Source organism: the organism of the source record quoted next, unplaced genomic scaffold, assembly GCF_019419815.1.
Source record: "Pyrus x bretschneideri cultivar Hongxiangsu unplaced genomic scaffold, Pyrus_bretschneideri_v1 Contig1, whole genome shotgun sequence".
Classification (NCBI taxonomy): domain Eukaryota; kingdom Viridiplantae; phylum Streptophyta; class Magnoliopsida; order Rosales; family Rosaceae; genus Pyrus; species Pyrus x bretschneideri.
In genome coordinates, this window is record NW_025999390.1 from 17,314,366 (window position 1) to 17,337,860 (window position 23,495).

The window sequence follows — 23,495 nt, forward strand, 5'->3', positions numbered from 1 at the left end:
ACATACATTGACAACTCTTTTCCATCGGATTGGTTTCATAGATTGACATTTTGAATTAATATTTCGTGTAGCCCGTGAATAATCATTTTTCATACGTGAATATTTCGTCATTGTTACTAATTAATAACGATGGCATATAATTATAAGGACTTATGGGGTTAAGGTTTCAACCAACTACATAAAATAATTGAGATGTATTAGGTTCGATTTTCACCAAAAACGAATTTGAACCACATTATTGCTACCCATTGTGAGGCTAAGCCACATGTTCTCTCTTAGTGTAAGTAATATCGCTTGTTCAAAAAAAAAAAAAAAAAAATAGAGGTGGATTATGTATTGGATGGTGTACTGGTATTTGAGTTTTCCAATTGCATTTGATTTGATCATTATCATTCGACCTTATTGTGGCTTCTACCATTGACACAATTTGTGGAGAACTGAAATCTATATAACACTATCCGTACAGATACTTGTCTATTTTTTTAGGCCGTACTTTAATTTATATTGATGCATGTATACAAGAAATGTATGAATAGATTTGTGTGTGCGTAAACCTACAGATACTTCTATTTTTTAGGCCGTACTTTAATTTATATTGATGCATGTATACAAGAAATGTATGAATAGACTTGTGTGTGCGTAAACCTACTGATACTTGTCTATGTTTTAGGCGGTACTTTAATTTATATTGATGCATGTATACAAGAAATGTATGAATAGACTTGTGTGCGCGTAAACCTTGTATGGAATGATATAGATTGTTGGGATGTAACCTTAATGGAAGCATGCATGATAGTGTTGACATGGAATTAAAGTATGAGGAATTTTAATTTGGGTTACAGTCGATTTAATTATGTTATCATAGGATTAATTGACATATTATCGTTTATGATCTGTTTTATTGTATTGTGAAAATCATGGAGTTCAAGGTCTTGTCTTATGTATCGGGTTTTATGATTGTTAGGGCCGAAAAATTTCACCCTAAGCCCAAAGCCAATTGTAACATCCCACATCGACCAACGGAGAGGGGGTGATGTGCCTTATATGTACATGCCCACCTCCATATAGCACGATGCCTTTTAGGGACTCACTAGCTTCGGATTCCATCGGAACTCCGAAGTTAAGTGAGTTTGGGCGAGAGCATTCCTAGGATGGGTGATCCACTGGGAAGTTCTTATGTGAGTTCCCAGAAACAAAACCGTGAAGGCGTGGCCCAAAGTGGACAATATCGTGCTATGGCGGAGCCGGCTTTGGATGTGACAGAGTGGTATCAGAACCACTCTGCTGTGTGGTGCAAGTGTGCTGACGAAAACATCGGGCCCCTAAGGGGGGTGGATTGTAACATCCCACATCGACCAACGGATAGGGGGTGATGTGCTTTATATGTACATGTCCACCTCCATATAACACGAGGCCTTTTGGGGACTCACTGGTTTCAAATTCCATCGGAACTTTGAAGTTAAGCGAGTTCGGGTGAGAACATTCCTAGGATGGGTGATACAGGAACAATGAGGAGGGAAATGACAAACTAGGGTAAGAATGCACCATGCAGGGCAAGCTTTCTTTTACCCCGTTTGGTATTACTTTTTTTACCAACAACTGCTTCACTTTAAAGTTTAGTAATAAAATTTTTTTGACAAAAATGAAATATCATGCTTATTTTCAAAGCAATGCCCTCCAAACAATAGCTTTTAAAAGCAGCATAAGGGAGCTTTTAAAAGTTGCTTTAATAAAAAGCGGAGTTGAGTCTTTAATGAATATTTTCAATTCCTGTAATACCCTCATTAATTTTCAATCCATGTGATATCCTAATTAGTTTAACCTTTCACACTGATTTTACCTCTTAGAGAACAAAGTGACCATCACTTACCATTACAAACACTCACCTTACACCACCACTGTCATTACCACAACCATTGTTGCTACCCCCACCACCACCTCTTCCACAACAACCATCACAACAGCTACGACCACCATTGTCACCACTATTGTTGCCACCGCCACTGTCCCCATTACCACCATAACCATAGTAGCCGCCACAACCACAATCAACAATATTGCCGTTGTCGCACGCCTCTACCACCATTGTTACCTTTACACACCAATCACCACACTACACTATTGGCACTACCAACATACCTCCACTTTTGTTGGTGCCATCATCACTACCACCGCCATCACCACTACCACCACCATCACCATAACCACCACCACCACCGCCACCACCAACATCATCACCACTGCCCTGTCAACCATCCCCACAACCATGTCCATTTTTGTCAGTATATACATTTATATCATTTCTACAATACAATTTACAAAACCTTTTTATACAGCTTTTCATATTCATAACACTTTTAAAAATACAGTTTATTCAACACTCAACTATTTTATGTCACAGTTGATTATTATTAAACCACAACATGAACATATATATATATATATATATTTTTTTTTAAGTGCAGCTCCCAAACTGGCCCTTAGTCTTTATAAAACCACAAAAGTATTAAAAATCCTAGATTAGCCATCGTTAAATCATGTAAGAAAGCACATACTCTCTCTCACACTACAAAAACAAAATATGAAACTAATACGATGGAAAATTGTGAATTTTCAACGAGTTATTCATAGGGTAAACCTCTCTCTATGTATTCTCATGAACGATTCCAGTCCTTATTATATCAACAGAAGACACCTATCTTATGCAATATGATGATTTTTTTTTATTAGATATTAGTCACAATATATGCATGCTTGTATTAGATATTAGTCACTAAATATGTAATATGTGTTGCAATCCTACTGGATTAGGAATGTGTTTGGACCGGATTTTACACTATCGGCCTGAGTAATCGAGACCGTTGAATGACAAAGTGGTTGAAATAATTTTCAATTATTATCAAGAAATAATGTTGTGATTTTAATCATCATATTATCTCTTAATAATATATTAAATTATTTAAACTTAATATTTGTCTAAATCCCCATTGATTTGAACATATGGGATATTGGGATACGCACGGCAATTAAGTAGGCAAGGATGGGATTATGCATGCATACAACTACAAATGGATGAATGTATGTGTGAGTTAATGCGACAGGATGATAGGCCTGGTGATGTGACAAGCCTAGGTGTTGTCTTTGTTTTTTTGAAAAGTCATGGATAATCATAAATAACCCTGAGATTTTGTCAGATGGGGTTTTGGTAGAGAATGGTTTCTTAAAGTGATCAGGTTGTGTTGCAGATAAAATGCAATTTAGTATGCATGCACGGTTGCACCTGGACTAACATGGTGGAAAAAGAGAAGTTTCAGTTGGAATGCGATGCTTTCATTTGGTGAGGCCACGTATGTAGAGATATATATTTATTTTTTCAAGGAAAATTAGGAGATAACCTTTATCATATCTTAGAGATACTTGATAGCCAAGATGATTAGACACCAGTTTTGAAGTGATGTTCGACAGAGTTTGAGTTGCAAAGTGACTCTACACGATTATCTAGCCGTGCCAAGCAAGCATGTCAGTCCTATAAATACAGATGCAATGGCAACGGAAAAGGGGCCTCCAATTCAACACATAACTGCCCCGCGTAAAACCTCTCAAACATCTTGAGATTTTTTATTTTCTTTTTCCGTCGACACATCTTCAGTTTGGATAAACAATACTGTAAAGGCAACCGGCGAACACCTTCAGTTTGGATAAACAGCACTGTTGCCGTAGAATCAGCAGACCAAGGAGCACCTTCAGTTTGGATAAACAACATTGCGTCGAGGCCGACTGGTTACCTATCCAAGTCTCGGTCGAAAAGGGTTTTCGAATCCTTATTGGCAGAGGTCATCTCATTAGCCTTCTCGGCGAAGTGAGGTGTTACAAGTTACTACATTCGGCACATTGAAAGTTGAATTTGATATTGAACTTCATAGAACTAGTAGCCTTGTTTTCAGGCTCTAGAATCCAAAGGCCGAGATTTGTTCTTTGCTTAGCCGCAATCGTAAGATAAAGAAGTCAGCAACACGCTCAACGCAACATCAACAAATTTTACTCCTCAGTCGAGCTCGGCTGACAAGTTGGCACGGCCCGCATTCAACCGAAGGACGTAGTTAGCTTATTAGTTACTCGGCCTGCGCGCCACGTAGGTTTTGTAATTTTTAGGGTCAAAAGAATGTGATTGTGTAAATCCTAGTGTATCTAGGAGTATCTTTGTATATTCCCTTTAATACTTTAATTCCTATTAGAGTTGTAATCCTAATAGAGTAAGTATTTAATCTTCCCTACTGCTATAAATAAAGGCACAATGGGGTGATATAACACACACCTCAGAATTACATCTCTCTCTTCTCTCTCTGTTGCCGCCGGCCCCGCTTCCTCTCTGTCACAAATACAGTTTAGTCCAATAGGCCTACAACATGTTATCAACACACTCTTGCCAGAAGCTAAAGAAATGAAGGATCGTGGAGGAGGCTTTCTTTTACAAAATCAAAGGCTTTCAATTATTTTCTGCCAATCAGGTTCTTATAAAATAAATTAAGATATTTGAAAAAACCTTGAAGCATGAAAACATTCCCCATGATGCATGAACCCCCTATATTTTCTTTCAATTACATAATATATATATATATATATATTGTATATATGTTCATATATTTTGTCAATATATATACTTGTTTATGCAATATGCAATTACGCTATGCATAATTTATGAGTCAAAGCATCAAAATTAATTTAGAAGCAATTAGGGCTTTTAACCCTAGAATTCGAAAAAAAAAAAATGGGATCCACTGCTGAACCACCGCGCTTGCCTACAGCCTAGCCGCGTGGAGAAAACTCTTGGAACGGTGTCATTCTCGACACCTTGGACTGATCGTAACAGCTTTTTGAGCTTGTTGCCATTAAAGTGCAACTAGGCCTAGGCTTGGGTTGAATTGCAAACGGACCTGAAGTCTCGGCCCACAACAGCATGCCTGAAGCTTGCTGGGCTTGTTCCCTTAACCCAGCTTGTAATACCCAGAAAAACAAATTAAAATATATAAATCAATTATTTATGTTTATGAATATGTGGAGAAAAATAAAAAATAAATCGATTTATGGTTATGAAAATTTAATTGAAAATTTTTAAAGTGTTGTTTCCGAAAAATTATAGTTTACGTTGTAAAATTTATCGATAAGTGGAAAAGATGAAATTTCCCCTAGTTGGCTTAACGTAATTATACGAGGACGTCTTTTATCCTCATATATTTTGTTGTATTTCTTGGCATATTTGGATAGAGCTCAGTCTCACGAGTGCGTAGGTAAAAACCGTTCGCGAAATGGAGTTACAATGAAGGAGTTATTAATGATCAAAGTTGAGGGCAAAATGGTCATTTGACCATAATCTAGAAGCCTCCAGATTTTCTGGAGCAATGAGGTGTGCCACGTGTTTGGCTGGGAGGAAAGGAAAAGAAGAGAAAGAAGAGAGATGAACGGTTATGATGAAGAGAAATGAGAGAAAGGAGGAAAAGAAGGGAAGGAACGAGCCCAATCAAAAAAAGGAGGAGGAAGAGAAATGAGGGGGGAGAGAAACACAAAACCAGGCCTTTTTCTCTAGACTCGTTTTAAGGGTGATCAGGTCGTTCGACCCTAGCCTGTTTCTTGACCCGGTCGTATCTTTCTCGTCCGACGTCTATTCGAGGTGATTTTGGTGTCCATGGAAAGCTCTCGGCGAGCCCAACATCTTTATAGTATTATATTTCTCAAATTTTAACTCAATTTTACAGACCAAAGCCTTAAAGTCCCTGGTTTTCTGATGGTTTTCCCCTTTTTCGGTGATTTCGACAACGATTACCATTGATCACCACCACCAATGGACTCCCCTCAACCTCAAGAACAAAGTCTATGCATTGGTTAGGGCGTCAGAGCTGTTTTGGAGACAAATCAAGAACACCCAAAATCAAGGGTTTCTGGCGATTTGAGGGCGATTTGAGGTGTTTCCTGACTGAATTGGACTTCGGCCCAGGTATGAAAGTTGTTCATCTCATTGAGGTCTACTTGCCTGTAAAATATGGTAATTTTTAGTGTTAGTCGGAATTTGGGGTTTCCGTTCAATAGAAACCGCCACCGGCTGAATTGGATTTCGGCCCAAGTATGAAAGTTGTTCATCTCATTGAGGTCTACTTGCCTGTAAAATATGGTAATTTTTAGTGTTGGTCAGAATTTGGGGTTTCCGTTCACCAGAAACCACCACCGGCAGCGGTGCGTGGCCAGTGAGTCGATGCTACTTTTTATGTGAATTTTGATATTTCAATTACGTATTTGGTATCCGTTTGATGTGTTTCGATTATTAACACGAATGTTGGATATTTCGGTTAATAGAATACTTTCAGAAATGAATTTAAAGGAAATTGTGAACTATGAAATGCTTAATCTCGGTCATGGGTACGTAGGCAGTTTAATAGGGGTTAGATGCAGCCTTAAATAATCGAGTTTTGACCTTTTTTTTGGAATTTGAGTAAAGAGAAGAAATTGGCGATAAATAAAAACAATTATAAACGTATGTTTTTGATAAAATGATTTTGGTTGTAGATTATGTGAGTAATTATTGAATGTTAAATTAAGAATAGTGTTTAAAGGTAGTAAATTAAACAAGAGTTTAATTGGGCCTGTCATCGGAATTATTTCCCGAAAATAAATATTTCGGGGGCGGGGCGTGACACAGCCCACCTTCAGCAAGCTTTGCTTACTAGGTCTCAACCTTTGATCACTGTAAGTTAGCCCAGGCAGCTGGGATGGCCTAGACCAGCCCAAAATCGAAACCAGCTTTTGCTGGGCTTCGCGTGCACCCACACCCCAAGTCAGCCTGTGTTGGGCCTATGTACCCGTGCCATTTTTGGCCCAAAAGCCAACAATTTTGCTGATGGGCTTATCCCAGACACGCGGTCCGTGGCCTATAGCCATGTTTGGGCTGCTCTGCAGCCACCCGAGGCCCAATTTGCCCTTTAGGGCTTTGCCCTACTAACAGTACCCCGTGCCCACCGCAATTGGGCTATGATTTTTCGAATCTAATGCTATTTTTTGCATTCTCTATAATTTTAACCCGAATGTTATAATTATTTTTGCTTCTACGATCGACCCCGAATGGTCCCGATCTATTGAATTAATTAAAGTGACCATCAGTACATTAATCTGACAATTAATCCAAAATTATTGGCTTGAAGCTCACTTTTTGGCAATTAACGATTCAATAAATTATTTCGTTTCTTTGAACCGTTGACTATCTTTCGTCGTCCCGAAGCACTCACACTTGGGTTCCTGAAGCAATCCCCAAATCCACTACACTTGAAGGACTCACAACACCTAAAGCCATTCCATTGGAGGCTATGTGTGAAGCACGACCTATTGTGAGCAAGGTTTTATCTTAAGCTATGGATAATATTGTGTTAGCCCCACTATGTACAATAATCCAGCATTGTATGAGCTCATATATTTACTCTTACAATAAATTCAATTAACCACAGCATGTGGTTTTGTTAAAGTACTTTTTGTGACAAAAAAAAATACCAAATTTGCTTTCTTTAGTTGGATTCTTTAAAAAGTTGTACTGGCCCCAGTTTAAGGGTCTTAAATAAATAATTGAGCCTTTAAAAGTTGTGTTGCCTTTAGTGAATGAATGATGATTGGACTGTCGAAAATTTGTGTTTCTTTTGTATATTGTATTCTGTGTTCTTACAGGTACCCCTATATATGAACTGAACGTTTATAACTAAATCGAACATGTAGTTTTGAATTTAGTGCCTTTGAAACCTGAAGTTTTCATTGAAAACTTACCACATGAAACCTGTAGCTTTCATGCTTAAATTAAACCAATACATGTCTATAGAACTCGAATATTCTACGATATATATCTATGGCTTTCCATATGACTAATCATGTTTTGTTACCCTCTGTTTAGGGACATGTCGAACTTGAACAAGCTCGATTTCACGGCTCTGGAAGTCACTGGAAGAAACTACCTAAAGTGGGTTCAAGACATGAAACTCTATCTTACTGCAAAGAGTCTTAGAGCTACTGAACTAATCGACTATGAACTCGTCGACGAAGCTTAAAAAGCTGCTTCTATAATCTTCATTTGTAGACACATCCATGATGCACTACAGACGGAATACCTCGCATAGGAGGATCCATATACCATTTGGCTCGCTCTGGCCGATCACTTCGATCACCAGAAAGACATTTACTTGCCTGAAACAAGACACGATTGGTAGCATTTACGCTTCCAAGACTTTTAAGTCTATGAATGAATACAACTATGAAGTTTGTAGAATCCGATCATACTTAAGTTCTGTAATGAGGACTTAACCGAACAGGATCTCCTGAAGAAGACCTATTCGACCTTCAATGCCACCAATATTGTCCTGCAGCAACGATAGGGCACATAAGTTGATCAAATTTTTGGATTTGATATCTGTTTTACTTCTCGCTAAAAAACAGAACTAGCTTTTGATCATAAATCTTCAAGCTCGACCCACTGGCTTGAATGTTGCACCTGAAGCACATGCGATCAATTCTAGCAGCCATAACCGACAGAAACCCCGTTGTGGCCGTGGAAAAGGGTGGCAAGCCCCAGCATGGGCCCAAGGTCAACAAAACAAAGGCTCACCCAAAAGAGGAAATTTGACCCAGAAGTGCCAACCCTTTGCCCATAAGGCCCCAAACTTCAAGAACAAGGGAAAAGCTACAATTTAATCGGTTTCCACTGAATTAGACATGTGCTATCACTGTGGATCAAACGATCATTGATGATGCATATGCCAAGCTACCCTCGAGGCTATCGCCAAGTGTCATTCACATCGTGAGTGTAACTTTGCGCTTGTAGAACTTCCTAAAGATACTACTACAACTTTAGAGGTTTCAGATTTTTAGGAAGCATCAGCTCCCATGGAAGAATAAAGTTTTATTTTTCTAAGACATGTTAGGGTGTTTTTACACCCCTAGTGGCCGAACCCACTAAGAGTGGCCAAACCCATTAAGAGTGGCCAAACCCTCCCTAAATTTTAGAAGCTCGTCCAAGTAATCAGTATGCGTAAATTATCTAAGTTAAATTGCTTGTAGTTCTTTTATTTGGAAGTTATGTCTAACTCAGGGAGAGTATCCAGAAGCATACTCACTTGATCTTAATGTATTTTTTTTCCTACGATTAGGAGGATTTTTCCCACTGGTTTTTGCTACTTAACGAGGTTTTGACGAGACACCCATCCTGGGACTCTGTACGTTTGTTTTAGACATTATGCATACTTCTCACTTTTCTCCTTAGTCTATGGGTTTTTCCCCTGCCTTGGGTTTTACCATAGCCAGGTTTTGTGAGTTTTACTACCCATGCATGCCTTCTTTTAAATTTGAGACTCGCATTCACCCGTTGTGCCAACGACTTCATCAACTGTTCTACCTTATCTGCTGAAGATTTGATACGATGTTTTGTTTGAGTATTTACACACTCAAGGGGGAGTGTTGCAGTTTTATTGGATTAGAAATGTGATTGTGTAAATCCTAGTGTATCTAGGAGTATCTTTGTATATGCCCTTACATAGTTTAAGTCCTATTAGAGTTGTAATCCTAATAGGGTAAGGATTTAACCTGCTTTACTACTATAAATGAAGGTACAGTGGGGTGATACAACACACGCCTTAGAATTACATCTCTCTCTTCTTTCTCTGTTGCCACTAGCCCAATCTCCTTTTCTGTCCCAAATACAGTTCAGTCAAATAGGCATACAACAATATGATGATTTTCTTGTATTAGATATAAAATAGCGATATGCTATAATATTTAACTAGAGAAAAACTTGGCTTCCATCACATGATAAGAAAAATAGATACAAGAGAACACACCATGAAAAATAGCTAGCTAAAGAATCTCTTTCAAGTCACTAGGTCACCCCTTGTTCTCTTTAATACATGATTGTATTTGATCTATATGTTTGATTACCAATGCTGATTCCTAGAGAATGCTAGAAATCTAGTCTGAAGACAAATTCAACTAGTCAGGAGTAGCAAAATTCCTGCACATCTTGTCGTCACTTTAATTGTCTTTGAACTCCTTTAAAATTCTAAGATACAAATATGGCTGACATGCGCGCGCGCGCACACATACATACATACATACATATTTATATATAACTGTACAAGAGCCAGTGGTTCATACTACTATACTATGGAGTCAATTACCAATACGATCTAATAAAGTCAGGGAGATCGGCTTCCATACACGCGTTTTCTTTTCTTTCTTTTTTGGCTTTGCTTTTTGTTTTTGTTCCTTTTATCATTTTTTTATTGGAATCGTAAGAAAACATACATTCATCCGTCAACTGCAGGTAATTCTGTAAGCGAGTAAATTGTCATAACATTTCACACGCATTATGGGAAAGTCACAGGAATTTTAGCTAGATATATAAAGCAAATATAAATCGAATTAGAATTAAAAAAAAAAAAAAAACAATAACAACAACAACAATTGGGAAGAACCGGTACCTACATAGCAGTTTTTTACTAGTTTGAAAATTACTAGAGAATTTAGAGTGCTGAAAATGAGACCACCTTAGATGTATACGTGGGTTGACAGTCCAAGAAATGGTTTCCACATTTTTTTAATCGATTAACTGGATCCAGTGCATATGTTGTTCATGCCTTCATGTGTGATTTAAAAAACTATTCAATTAATAAAAGTAACTAATGATTTAGTAATTTATTTTATTGGGTTGCATAACAATCTAGCTTGTATGCGGAAAAGGGAATAGTTTTCATAGCAATAATGATAAATTCACTAATTATGTATCAGCATGCGCACATTTAGCTTGTTGAAACCGAAAAAATTGAAAACAAGATGGTAGAATACAAGCATAAATCTAAGTACTTTAGACTGGCACTTGTGATCTACATTGGTATAGAAAAGTCTTATTAAAAGATGATTACGTACTTATCCATTTGATGAAATTGATTTGAATATATATGAAAACTGATAATCTTGCCACTTAGAACTTAACAATGAGATTATGTTGGTTTTCTATATGAATTTTAATAAGAGAATCATATGGCTAGAAAAAGTGACATTTGCTCTCACACAAAGGTACAGTTGAACTAAAGGTACCGTTGAACTAAAGCCTATTATTAGTTGAGCATAGAGCTTTCAGCTGATAGGGAAGAAAAGGACTACTTTGACCGATCATGATTTCATCTTCGTTGGCTTCTAAATGTTTGCTTCTTGTTCAATTGTTCATTCAACTCATGGCATGAATGTTTACTGTAGTTGTGATTTATTTAACATAATCTTCAATCTTGTGAAAGTTGTTTTGATATCACAGAAGAGAATTGAAGCTCCAAAATTCTAAAGCAAAATCACAAGAACGATAATGCTACTAGCTCTCAAAACTTGTGTGACCACCAACTCACAACATTTTGAAATAGGCATAAATTAAAAATAAATGATAAATAATACATCGTCGCCTTACTTCTGAACATAATTTGAGAGCAATCTAAGGCCCTTGTAAAGGAGAAATTAAATGATCTCCGATCGAGAACCAAGAACCAGTTTCTCCGGCTGCGGGATCTTGGAGTTGCAGCCATGCACGGGACTATTATTAATTGCGTCCCTTTTATTGGGATTAAATGTTTAATTAGTGAATTTGGATCACTTTTATGCATAAACTAATTGTGCATGTATTAGTATATTGTAGATTGTCAAGCTTAGTCTGCTTATCAAAGTGTTTTTCTTCATCTAAAAACCACGATCTAACATGGGAGGTTAATGTGAACTCCGAGGGTTATATTTGTATATTATGAGTTACAAAGTCAATTGTCAGGTGTAGTTAGTCAAATCCTTATATTGAGTAAATCTTAATCGAACAGTGGATGGTCTAATAGAAAATGTAGAAATCGAGCTTTTAATTTTTGCCGTTTTCTCATTTGACGAAAATGAATCTGCAAAATAATAACACCTAAGATTAACGCCAAAAGCCTCACGTGCCCACAATGAATAGGGGGTGGCTTTTGCCGAAGAATCTCAGATGTCAAAGTTAGAATTTTGAAAAGAATGTGTTTAGGAGTTTGTGGATAACAAATGACTTAGCTTTTTAGTGGGAGAACATAACTATTTATTAGGGAGTGGCTGGCCCTATTTGGAGAATAGGGCCAGCCATATATGGTCAAATTGTGAGTATAATTGTAAGATTTTATGTGAAATAATATCTTGCAATTAACTTGGCAATTAAACCTAAATTGAATAGGAAAATTGGGAGTTACCTTTTGAATAAGGATTTGATGAAAAGTGATGAGAGGGATTTGAATAAGTACCATTTTGATGATCTTTCACTCATCCTTGATTGAGCCGTTATTGTCCGTTGCATGTGCGTGGGAATACCGATGTGCCTCAAGGGTAAATTTGTCATTTTCATCCAAAATTTCACGTGTCACCTCCATAATTTTCTTGATTGTTTTTGGTTCTACAAATGCCCCCATACCTGTTGGCCTACTTGCAAGAAAAGGTAGCAGGTGTAGAGATCTTCCCTTGATTTAGGAAACATAAGATTGTTTCCTATTTTGATGTAGACTCCCACATTAATTGGAAATTAGATCCTTCTAGGAAAGGGAAATAAATCACTTCCACAGTCTATTTAAGTCTACCTTAGGTAGATGATTAAATCAACTTCGGAGAGCAATTTATTCTACCCTACAAGAGAGAGAAAGTTAGAGGATATTTGTTCCTCCTTCCTTAGCAATCTTTTATACTTGCCCGTGCAAAGACCGTTTTTCGTTGCTTTCTTCGCCTTCACGCCGCAGCAAGGTGAAAAAAAATAATTTTTCCTTGTCTTATTAATTTTTGGGAGCCTCGGGGCTTGAAATTTGGCTCGATGGGGGTCGAGGATGTTTCAAAAAGTGGTTTAGAGGGGCCACGACATTGTTGCCATGGGCGACTTGGTGCGGCGGTGGCTCTGCGTGGGCTGAGGCCTGGGTGTAACGACGAGTTGGGGCTCAACTCGGGTCAAGACTTGTCAGCTTGGGTTGAGACTATGAGGCGCTAGGGCGCTGAGCTTTAGGCCTGTGGGCTTGGGACCGTGTGTGAGATGTGAGAGAGGGAGGCGCACGAGCGCCATCCCCTTTCTTTGGATTAGGCTGTGAAGCCTTTAGGCCAAGAGAATGGCAACCTGGCGAGCTGGGCTGCCTGGAGTGCTGGGCCGCTTGGCATGTTGGGCCAATAGTGAAAATAGGAGCCAACGCAGGCTGGGCTCCCTTTGTTGTTGTCTTTGGGTTGTGGGGCCCAATGTTTTTTTTTTTTTTTTTTTTTTTTTAGCCATCTAATGATTTTTCTTTGCGTTTTTGTGGAATTTCTTCGAGCATGTCTTCTTCAAGCCATAAGAGTGACGATGGTGTGTCGTCGTTGTATCGCCAAGGTGGGCCTTTGAGTAAAGTAGGCTACTTCAAGGTTGTTCACTTCAAAATTAATTCTGATGACTCTTTCAGAGATTTGCTCAAAGTGTATAGGCATGCCATTCCGTTGGAGGTGCGTGTGAAGAGTGTCAAGGAAGGTAGCAGCCATGAGCCATGTAGTGGGGCTCAGAGAGCCATCAAGTTTTACCCCTACTACTTTGTGTTGGGATTTACTTTTCTTATGCCACATTTATTCCAAGAAGTGCTTTACCCCATGAAGTGTGTTGCCGCTCAATATTCTCCAAATGTTGTCCGTGTAATGGTGGGATTCTCAATATAAGCCAATTCTTTGACTTGGATCTGACCGTCAACGAATTTTGGTACTTCTTTGACATAGGCCACGTTGATGGAGTTGGGCAGCTACAATCCCACCATAGGCTCTTCGATCATTCGAGCAAGGGAGATCATGACTAGGCAAAAGAGACTTTGGAGATAAGTAGAGAGTGGGAGTTTGACTATTCCATTGGATTACGCGTTTCGACGATTTTCATCACTGGTAAGTAGACTGCTTAGTCTCTAGGCTGCTTTGTGCTTTTGCTAAGATGCTCTTTGATTTGTTGACTGTCCTCCTCTGCTTATGTAGATTCGAAATTTGGCTCAACTCCCAAGACTTCTCCAGATATGAAGAAGGTGTATATTGCTTTAGGTATCCCTACTATGTACCGTGAATGGTGCTGGTTACTTAGTCCTCTTCGTTGGAAGAAATGTGGGCTGCTCCCGAGAGAGGAGATAAAACAGATCAAGGCGGAGGCATTAGTTTGTCTGATCGCAGTCGTGGAATCTACAGTGAATGAAGGTGGAAAAAAAATCTTCTTCACCTGCTTAAGAAATGTTGGCTGAGAAGAAGCTGAAGATTTCCTCCACTGTTTGTGAGGGTTTACCTGTTGTCAATAGGCTTTTGATTGACTTGACTTCTTCCAAGGGGAAGAAAGATAGGGCTGCTAGATTCGAGCCAGTGACGCCTGCCATGCCAAAGGTGGCTAGTACAATTACTAATAGGATTGCATAGCGTTGAGGTTATATCGTGCCCCCAATGCCAAGACGTCCGTTGGGAGCTAAGTTTGGTTCACTTTTGGAGAGGTTTGCTACTATGAAGAGTGATAAGGTGGACTCTGTTGCTAAAGTGGCACCAAGGCCCACTCCCCTTGCTGCTGAGACTGATTCGCCTGTTGAGAAAGAGGAGATTGCTTACGTGGGTAGTTGTGAGAAATCCACTAAAGCCTGTTTCTTGGGAAGCTACTGAGATTTGTGCGCTCTTGAAACCAAATCTGTTTGAAGACATGGATGCATGTGCCAAGCTTATCAATGGTGTTAAAGAGGTTGTTTGCCCAAGTTCATTTGCGAAGCATACGACCGAAAATAGAATGACTGCTCTACTTACTATGATGCAGAAAACGACGATTCTCGCAACTGAATCTATGATCCTTGATCAAGAAAATACCAAGGCTGCCAAGGAAGTGGTAAAAACTATGGTAGCTTAAGCTTATTCCTCTGTCGAGAAGATCAAGAGGTAGGAGTCTGAGCTCATCACTGTAAAAGGATCTAATATTTCTACCTTTACTTCTTTGTAGCTTGAGAATGCTTGCCAAGAAATTGTTGACCTGAAGACCAGGCTTGACGCAATGCAAGTTAAGTATGAAAGTGCAAAGAAATAGATTGGATGTTACATACCTCAGATTCAAGATCTTGAGCGTGCTATTTCTGAGCTTCGTTCTGCTGCTTACACAAAGGATAAAGGGTTGATTGTTGCTAGTAATTTAGTGATCCACTTCAAGAAGATCGTTTATAGGCTTGAACCCCAAGTGTTGGAACTCCAAGGTGCACTGAAGATCAACGAAAGTTTGAAGAAGGAAGTGGATGAGCTACAACACGTCTATGTTGGTCTGCTCAAGAAGAACAAGCAGCTGAAGGGTGAGAAGCTAGGCTCGAAGCTTCACTTGTAAAGATAGATGAAAAATTCCATCAAAGGTCTGCACTGTATTAATTGGATGATCCTTTTTTTTCTTTTTTTTTTTTTTGGTTTTCTGGATCAGTAATATAGGCTCTCGTGTAATGCCATCCATTATCCAAACCCAAACCCTGAAATATTAGTATATTATTTACATGGGCTTGATACGTTTATGGAAGGTTGCCCATCTAGGCTTGTTTCAACAGGGCTTTGAATGTCGGGCCCAAAAACTAAACTTTGCAAAATTTATTCCTAGACTTGATATGTAATCAAACGAATTTGGCTCCTCTCCAGATCTTGTTGTCCGGAGCCTAAGAACTAAAAAATTTGGGTCCTTGTTTGCGTGGAAGCTTTTGATATGTGTGAAATAGGACAACAGAATGAGTTAATGATTAGTGACATATTCAATTTTAGTAGTCTAGATTGCCTGGTCCTTGACCTAAGGACAATACGATCTGAAAAAGATCTTTGTCCCAATCAAACAAAGAGCTCATAAGATCCTTTGTGAAAGATGGAGGCGAAATTTTTGTGAAAGATAGTTTAACTCACAATCCCATTTCTTTTGAAGCACAAGAAATGAATATTTCAAGCCATATATGTTAGCTTTTCTTGAGAAATTGAATTCTCTATAAAGTAAAGGTAAGATACAAGAAAACTACTTCATGTCTATTTAACTATATGCTAAAATCTATTTCATGTCTTACCTTTAGTAAGCTAACTGTTTTGTATAAGTTTGATCACACTATAAATCTTATTGCATTTGTAGCATGAATATACTCATACTAGTCATTGCTAATTCCACATTTTCTCTATGAATGACATACTTTTACTTTGTAAATATTGGAGGAAACTAAAGGATTAATGCCCTCGTACCAAAAAATTCAGTTGCGTACAATCCTCATCAGATGATACGGTTATAGGTCCAAACCCGTCTCATTCTGACCATTGTCTTCCTTGCTTGATGATTCACTTGCAAGTCCAAGCCCGTCTTTGTATCCATCTCCACTATCAGGTCTACTTGTGAAGTGATATCACCAATGTCATCTTAAAGGGTAGCTCCAATTCTTAATCTTGGGATGCTTGGTTGGCTGCTTCTAATGTTGGTGATTTGAAAATTGTGTTTCATCTACTTCCTTTAACTGAATCTTTATTGTAGACCGAAAATTTTCACACGTTGTTTAAATGTATTTTTCTTGCATACTAAATATAAAAGTTGTCAATGATTTATACTAATGATTGGATCGATTTCATTCGGGGTGAATATATGAATTGTAGTAGGTTTCATTAATTCTAGTTGTTTTCAGTATATCTTGTGGTTACAGTGACGTATATACCAAGATTATTCATATCACACACACACACACACACACACACACACACACATGGGTTAATCTCAGTTTACTACCCTGAAGTTTCTTAGTTTTCAACATTTAATACATGAATTTTTTTTTTCATCCCAGAGTGGTACCTAAAGTCATAATTTTAGGACACTTTCATACATCTGTGAAGGTTGCTGTTAAATCAGTCATTAACTGGTGACATGGCGCCTATATGGACAATGATAAACATTAAAAAAATTAAAAATTTAAGAAATAAAAAAAATAAAAAGGGTGTCTTCTTCCTTAAGCCGCCTCCATTATCTCCTCTGCACCTACCCAACCTCTGCCCATTCATCTTTCCCCTTCCTTTTTCGACTCCACCCACTCAACCCTCATCCTCTTTGACGGCCTTGTGAGCTCGAATGAGTATGCCCCACCTACCAGATTTAACGGCAAATCTTGAGAAAATCGACTGCAAATTTGGAGAAAAGCAGTGGATCGAGCTGCATTCCCATCTCCGACTTCATTCTCGATCCCATTGAGCTTAAGCTTGATCGGATCTGAATGGTGCAACAGGTTTTTGAGCTCGTCGCCATCCATACTAGGCCTCCTGAATCCTTTCCTCCATGATAAGCTCTTCCCCTCATTGAATGATTCCAACACTGTATCGGCCTTGACAATGTCTGTTACCTGTGAACCGGTACGGGGAATCGAAGAGGAGATGAGGGTTAGGTGGGTGCAGAGGAGAGAAATGAGGGAGGGCCGAGGGGGGGGGGGGTGGAGTGTGGCGGCAGTGTCTGTTACCCATGAACTGGTGTGGGGAGTCAAAGACGAGATAAGGGTTCGGTGTAGAGGAAAGAAGGGAATGAGGGTCGGGGGTGGGGTGAGGGAAGGATGGATGTGCAGAGGTTGGGTGAGTGCAAATGAGAAAAAGAATGGAGGGTCCCCGGGAGGGGGGGTTGAGGAAGAAGACACTAATTTTTTTTCAATTTTTTCAATTATTTTTTATGTTATTTTTTTTAATATCCAAATGGGACCCATATTGACATGTGGCAGACAATCATTGTCCACGTGGGCGCCATGTCATTAGTTAACGGTTGATTTAACAGCAACCTTGACGGATGTATGAAAGTGTCCCAAAATTATGACTTTAGGTATCACTCTGGGATGAAAAAAAAATCATGTATCAAATGTTGAAAATCAAGAAACTTCAGGGTATTTGTTAGAGACCTCCCTCCCTCTTGAAGAAATCAATCAAACAACTAAATGCAAATGAACGAAACATGAACAGAACCGTATCTCTGGTACCGGTGCAACTACTTTTCTTCAATATAAGAGAACAATATTTGATTACAATTACACAGATCTGATTAAATTTCTCTCTTAAGTTACACAAGCAGCTCTAGCTTTAAGCATTAAACGTTCGGGACTACAAAAAGAGTGAAAACAACTTAAATTGTTCACTGAATGATAATTCTTTGTCCAACTCTCAAAACCTCTAGCAATATTGATTCTTGAAGGCTAATATATCTCAATATTTAGTAAAAATACTTTTCACTTTTTCATTATTCCTAAAGGCAAAGAGTAATGCTAAGGGAGCCCAAACTCCACATCATAGAAAGGCATGACCAGAGTAAAGAGAGTAGTCTAGGGTTTAGCTTATATACTAATAATCATCACATTATCAAATTCATTAATGATTACTACAGGGGTTTAATTTCTTTATAATAAAAGCAAATACATTTTTCTTCTTTTTTTTTTTCAGTCCATGGAAATTTGTAGGTCATGGTGAGAAAACTATACTGTTAGGAACTGAGGCTTCTGGACTCTCTAGATGTGTCATGGCTCATGATAATTGGTGAGTAAATCGAGACTTGGTCGCTCGATCGAGGTTTTTGTTGTACATCATACAAAGGCATTATAGACTTAACTTCTACAATTGTGTTTTTCATTTGGTTAAATTGGAAACAATTGAATCATATCAAAGAAAATTTAATAGTTTTTGTTTTTCCTTTCTTGGTTTCATGTATATGTGTAATTACTGTTATACTTATCTATTAATCACTTTTTAAAAACTATTATTAGTACCATTGGTGAGACAGTCTTCCTTTCCGCAACAGTGCTTACATTAAAAAGAAATTGTTCATTAGTATGTTGACAATCAGCTTCAGCACCCAGTTACTAATCCAACTTCCACGTGGTAGTCAATTTCCCAAATAATCTTCTTCTTGTTTGCTTGTTTTCTTTTCTTTTTCTTTCTGGTGTTCTTTACCTTTCACGACTTGTTTGAACGCATCTTGTGCTTGGCTATTGCTTCTAGGGTTTGACCACTATTTTAAGTACTAAACGAATTAAGCTCAACATTTTATTCATTGCAATCAAATGCGCCTGTTAATTATTAGTTAATTAATAACTATTTTAATTAGTTCTTTCAAACTTGTTAATACTGTGATTAAGTTCCATTTGAGAGTACTAGTGGCAAGTTTTGGTGAATGAAAAGTCCTTAGTATGCTATTTGTTGAAGGAGAATTAGACCTAAACTATAAACCAAATGTTACTCAATTATTTGTTGTTAGGTCAAGATGAGATTGGTGAGGTCATGCTTACACTTTCTCTTTTTAGTGAAAATCGCTTACATGATGAACACTCTCAAGTTTCAACCCCACTTCTCATTTAGATATTGAAATATATTTGTATACATAGTCTAAGGTACCTGTTAAAAATAGTATTATACACTTCAATCGAACGGTGTTTTTATATGTTTTTATGCCCACGCATCTTGTTTTGGCGTCCACCACGTACGTAAAAATTAACATTGTTATTACTATAATAACATTATGTGTTATCGGCTACAAATTAACTATATGAGCTGTGATTTTAATGTCATGTTGTAATTTCATTAGAAGTGACGGTAGAGACTCAAAAGTGAAGGTAGTAATTTACGGCTATATAGTGTAAGACACTCATGGTTTAACAGTGAACATTGGTAGTACTGTAATAAACATATCATTCTATAACATCACGATTATTATGTAATGTTGACCACTCCTCCCTCTGCAATCAGAAACCCTAACTCTGCAAAAGTCTTAGCAACTGGTCCCTTACTTTGGCTTGGGCGTGGCGGCAGCCTCTCCTCCCTTCTTCTAGGGCCTCCCCTCCTCCTAACCTCTCACCTTCCTCTCCACTCCCCAGCTTCCATCCCCCTTCCCCTGACCACTCCTCCGCGACCCTCCCTTTGTTTTCTCCTTTTCTCTCCTGTCCTTGGTGCTGCGCAACACCTCTACACCCCCCACCATTTTGTGGGCAACGAATTTTCATGGCTTTAATGCAGTCACCGTTCAAAACTCGAGAACTATTGCCTCACAGGGCCCATTCCCAGGATTTGGGGCAAAATCTGCGGGTTTGGGTTGATGTAGTAATTGGTTGTTGGTGGGTGCGGTTCTCTCTTATAAGCGATATGGTTTCGATGTGGCCTCGCTTATGAGTAATAATTTTGATGTGGTCTCGCTTGTCAGCGATGATTTGATATGACTTCACTTGTTTTGCTATAATATGCATGTCAAGTTTGTGCAGTAATCAAGTTTTGGCTTTTGCCTATTGTGCGGCTAATTCAACTCGACATATGTGTTTTTATCGATTTCTGAATTGAAGTACTATGTGGTGCACTGCTAAAACTAATTATCAAGAGCATGTAAATATATTTTGGCTCACATTAAAAATTCAATTTGACAGTTTTGATTACACCATATATGTAATAAGATTTTGGGGTTTGCCGTATATATCAGTAATTGGGTTTGGAATGGTTGAATCATGTTGATATAATCATCTTTGATATTGGAATTATTGTATAGCAATGGCACCAACTTTGAATAACATACATTGACAACTCTTTTCAATCGGATTGGTTTCATAAATTGACATTTTGAATTAATATTTCGTGTAGCCCGTGAATAATCATTGTTCATATGTGAATATTTCGTCATTGTTACCAATTAATAATGATGGCATATAATTATAAGGACTTATGGGGTTAAGGTTTCAACCAACTACATAAAATAGTTGAGATGAATTAGGTTTGATTATCGCTAAAAGTGAATTTGAACCACATTATTGCTATCCATTGTGAGGCTAAGCCACCCGTTCTCCTTCAATGCAAGTAATATCACTTGTTCAAAAAAAAAAAAAAATATTGAGATGGATTATGTATTGGATGGTGTACTGGTGTGTGTGTTTTCAAATTGCATTTGATTTGATCATTATCATTCGACCATTATCATTCGACCTTATTGTGGCTTCTACCATTGACACAATTTGTGGAGAACTGAAATCTATAACTATCCGTACAGATACTTGTCTATTTTTTAGGCCGTACTTTAGTTTATATTGATGCATTTATACAAGAAATGTATGAATAGACCTGTGTATGTGTAAACCTTGTATGGAATGATATAGATTGTTTGGATGTAACCTTGATGGAAACATGCATGTATGATAGTGTTGACATTGAATTAAAGTATGAGGAATTTTAATTTGGGTTACTGTCGATTTAATTATGTTATCATGGATTAATTGACATATTATCGTTTATGATCTGTTTTATTGTCTTGTGAAAATCGTGGAGTTCAAGATCTTGTCTTATGTATTGGGTTTTATGACTGTTAGGGCCGAAAATTTCACCCATAAGTCCAAAGCCAATCGTTGCGTATACATCACAAGCTGAGTTTAAATTCATGCACCAAAGTGCGAAATGAGGGGTATGTAATTTTACAATCACGGCACGCTAATAAAATAATAGTTTATAAATTGCGACAATTTACAAACTATTATAATAAATCTCACCAATCATGTATGCTTATCATGCCAAGCCATATTATAATATTACTATTATAATAAATCTCACCAATCATGCAACGTGCTTAAGTGGGCCAAGCCATGTAATGGGGCTTGCTAATTGAATCGTGGTGTGGATTGTTACGTAAGTTCATTGGGTCTACATAAAATTAAGGTTGTGGAAGATTTTTGGCTGCTTTGGATCACCAAAAATCGAAGCCCATGATTCTAACTCCACATAGGAAAGCTTAAGAGAGAACTGACTCATCTTTACCTTTTCCCTTACAAACCAAATAGGACACTTAGAAAACAACCAAAACTCAAAGCTGATATGACTAAATCAAACGTGATCACATTTTAACCAAGAGCTACGCACCTCTTTAATAAGTAGAGAAATAACATTTCATCTCCAAGCTCATATAGAACAACGAGGTGGGAGAGGACAAACTAGAAAAAGAATGCACCATGTAGAGCAAGCTTTCTTAGGCCCCGTTTGGTATTACTTTTTTTTACCAACAATTGTTTCACTTTAAAGTTGAGTGACAAAAATGATATATCCTACTTATTTTAAAAGCAATACCCTGCAGACAGTAGTTTTTAAAAGCAGCATGTGGGAGCTTTTAAAAGTTGCTTTAATAAAAAATGAAGTTAAGTCTTTAATGAATATTTTCAATTCCTGTAATATCCTAATTAATTTTCAATCCATGTGATACCCTAATTAGTTTAACCTTCCATCCTCATTTTATCTCTTAGAGAACAAAGTGACCACCAATTACCACTACAAACACTCACCTTACACCACCACTGTCAGTACCACAATTATTGTTGCTACCACCACCAACACCACCTCCTCCACAACAACCATCACAACCGCTACAACCACCATTGCCACCACTATCGTTGCCACCACCACCGCCTCCATTACCACCATAACCATAGTAGCCTGCCACAACGACAATCACCAATATTGTCGCTGCCGCGCGCCTTTAGCACTATTGTTACCTCTACACACCAATTACCCCACCGCACTGTTGGCACTACCAACATTCCTCCACTTTTGTCGTTGCCATCACCACTACCACAACCACCACCACCGCCACCACCAACATCACCATCCACTACCCTCGCCACCATCCCCACTACCATGTCCAATTTTGTCAGTATATACATCTATATCAGTTCTACATTATAATTTACCAAACCCTTTTATACTGCTTTTTATATTCATAACACTTTTAAGAATACAGTTTATCCAAGACTTTTATGTCACAGTTGATTATTATTAAACTACAACAAAAGTAGTCTTTTTTTAAAAGCGCAACTCCCAAACTGGCCCTTAGTCCTTATAAAACCACAAAAGTATTAAAAATCCTAGATTAGCCATCATTAAATCATGTAAGAAAGCACAGGCTCTCTCTCACACTACAAAAACAAAATATGAAATTGATAAAATAGAAAATTGTGCATTTTCAACGAGTTATTCATGGGGTAAACCTTTCTCTATGTATTCTCATGAATGATTCCAAGTCCTTATTGTATCAACAGAAGACACCTATCTTATGCAATATGATGATTTTTTTTTTATAGATATTAGTCACAATATATGCACACTTGTATTAGATATATTAGTCATTAAATATGTAATATGATGATTTTCTTATATTAGATATAAAATAGCGATATGCTATAAAATTAAACTAGACAAAAACTTGGTTTCCATCATGATTAGAAAAATAGATACAAGAGAACATACCACCAAAAATAGCTAGAGAATCTCTTCTAAGTCACTAGGTCACCCTTGTTCTCTTTAATACATGATTTTATTTGGTCTATATGTTTGATTACCAATGCTGATTCCTAGAGATTGCTTGAAATCTAGTCTGAAGACAAATTCAACTAGTCAAAAGTAGCAAAATTCCTGAACATCTAGTCATTACTTTAATTGTC

The 23,495-nt window shown here is 37.8% G+C and overlaps 1 protein-coding gene across 1 annotated transcript; it reads right to left on the reverse strand.

Moving 5' to 3' along the window:
- Positions 1-22,336: 22,336 nt before the first annotated feature.
- LOC108868377 (loricrin-like) lies at positions 22,337-22,694 on the reverse strand. The gene is made up of 2 exons (XM_048582723.1): positions 22,568-22,694; positions 22,337-22,491 (listed from the first exon to the last, which is right to left on the reverse strand). The coding sequence occupies exons 1-2, from the start codon at positions 22,692-22,694 to the stop codon at positions 22,337-22,339; spliced, it is 282 nt and encodes a 93-aa protein (XP_048438680.1).
- Positions 22,695-23,495: the final 801 nt, after the last annotated feature.

Excerpts from the sequence above, each read along its gene's own strand:
- LOC108868377 (XM_048582723.1), bottom strand. The coding sequence starts at position 22,694 with ATGGTAGTGGGGATGGTGGCGAGGGTAGTGGATGGTGATGTTGGTGGT. Across the intron at positions 22,492-22,567 it reads AGTGCCAACAGTGCGGTGGG|GCTACTATGGTTATGGTGGT; the intron begins GTAATTGGTGTG and ends TCGTTGTGGCAG.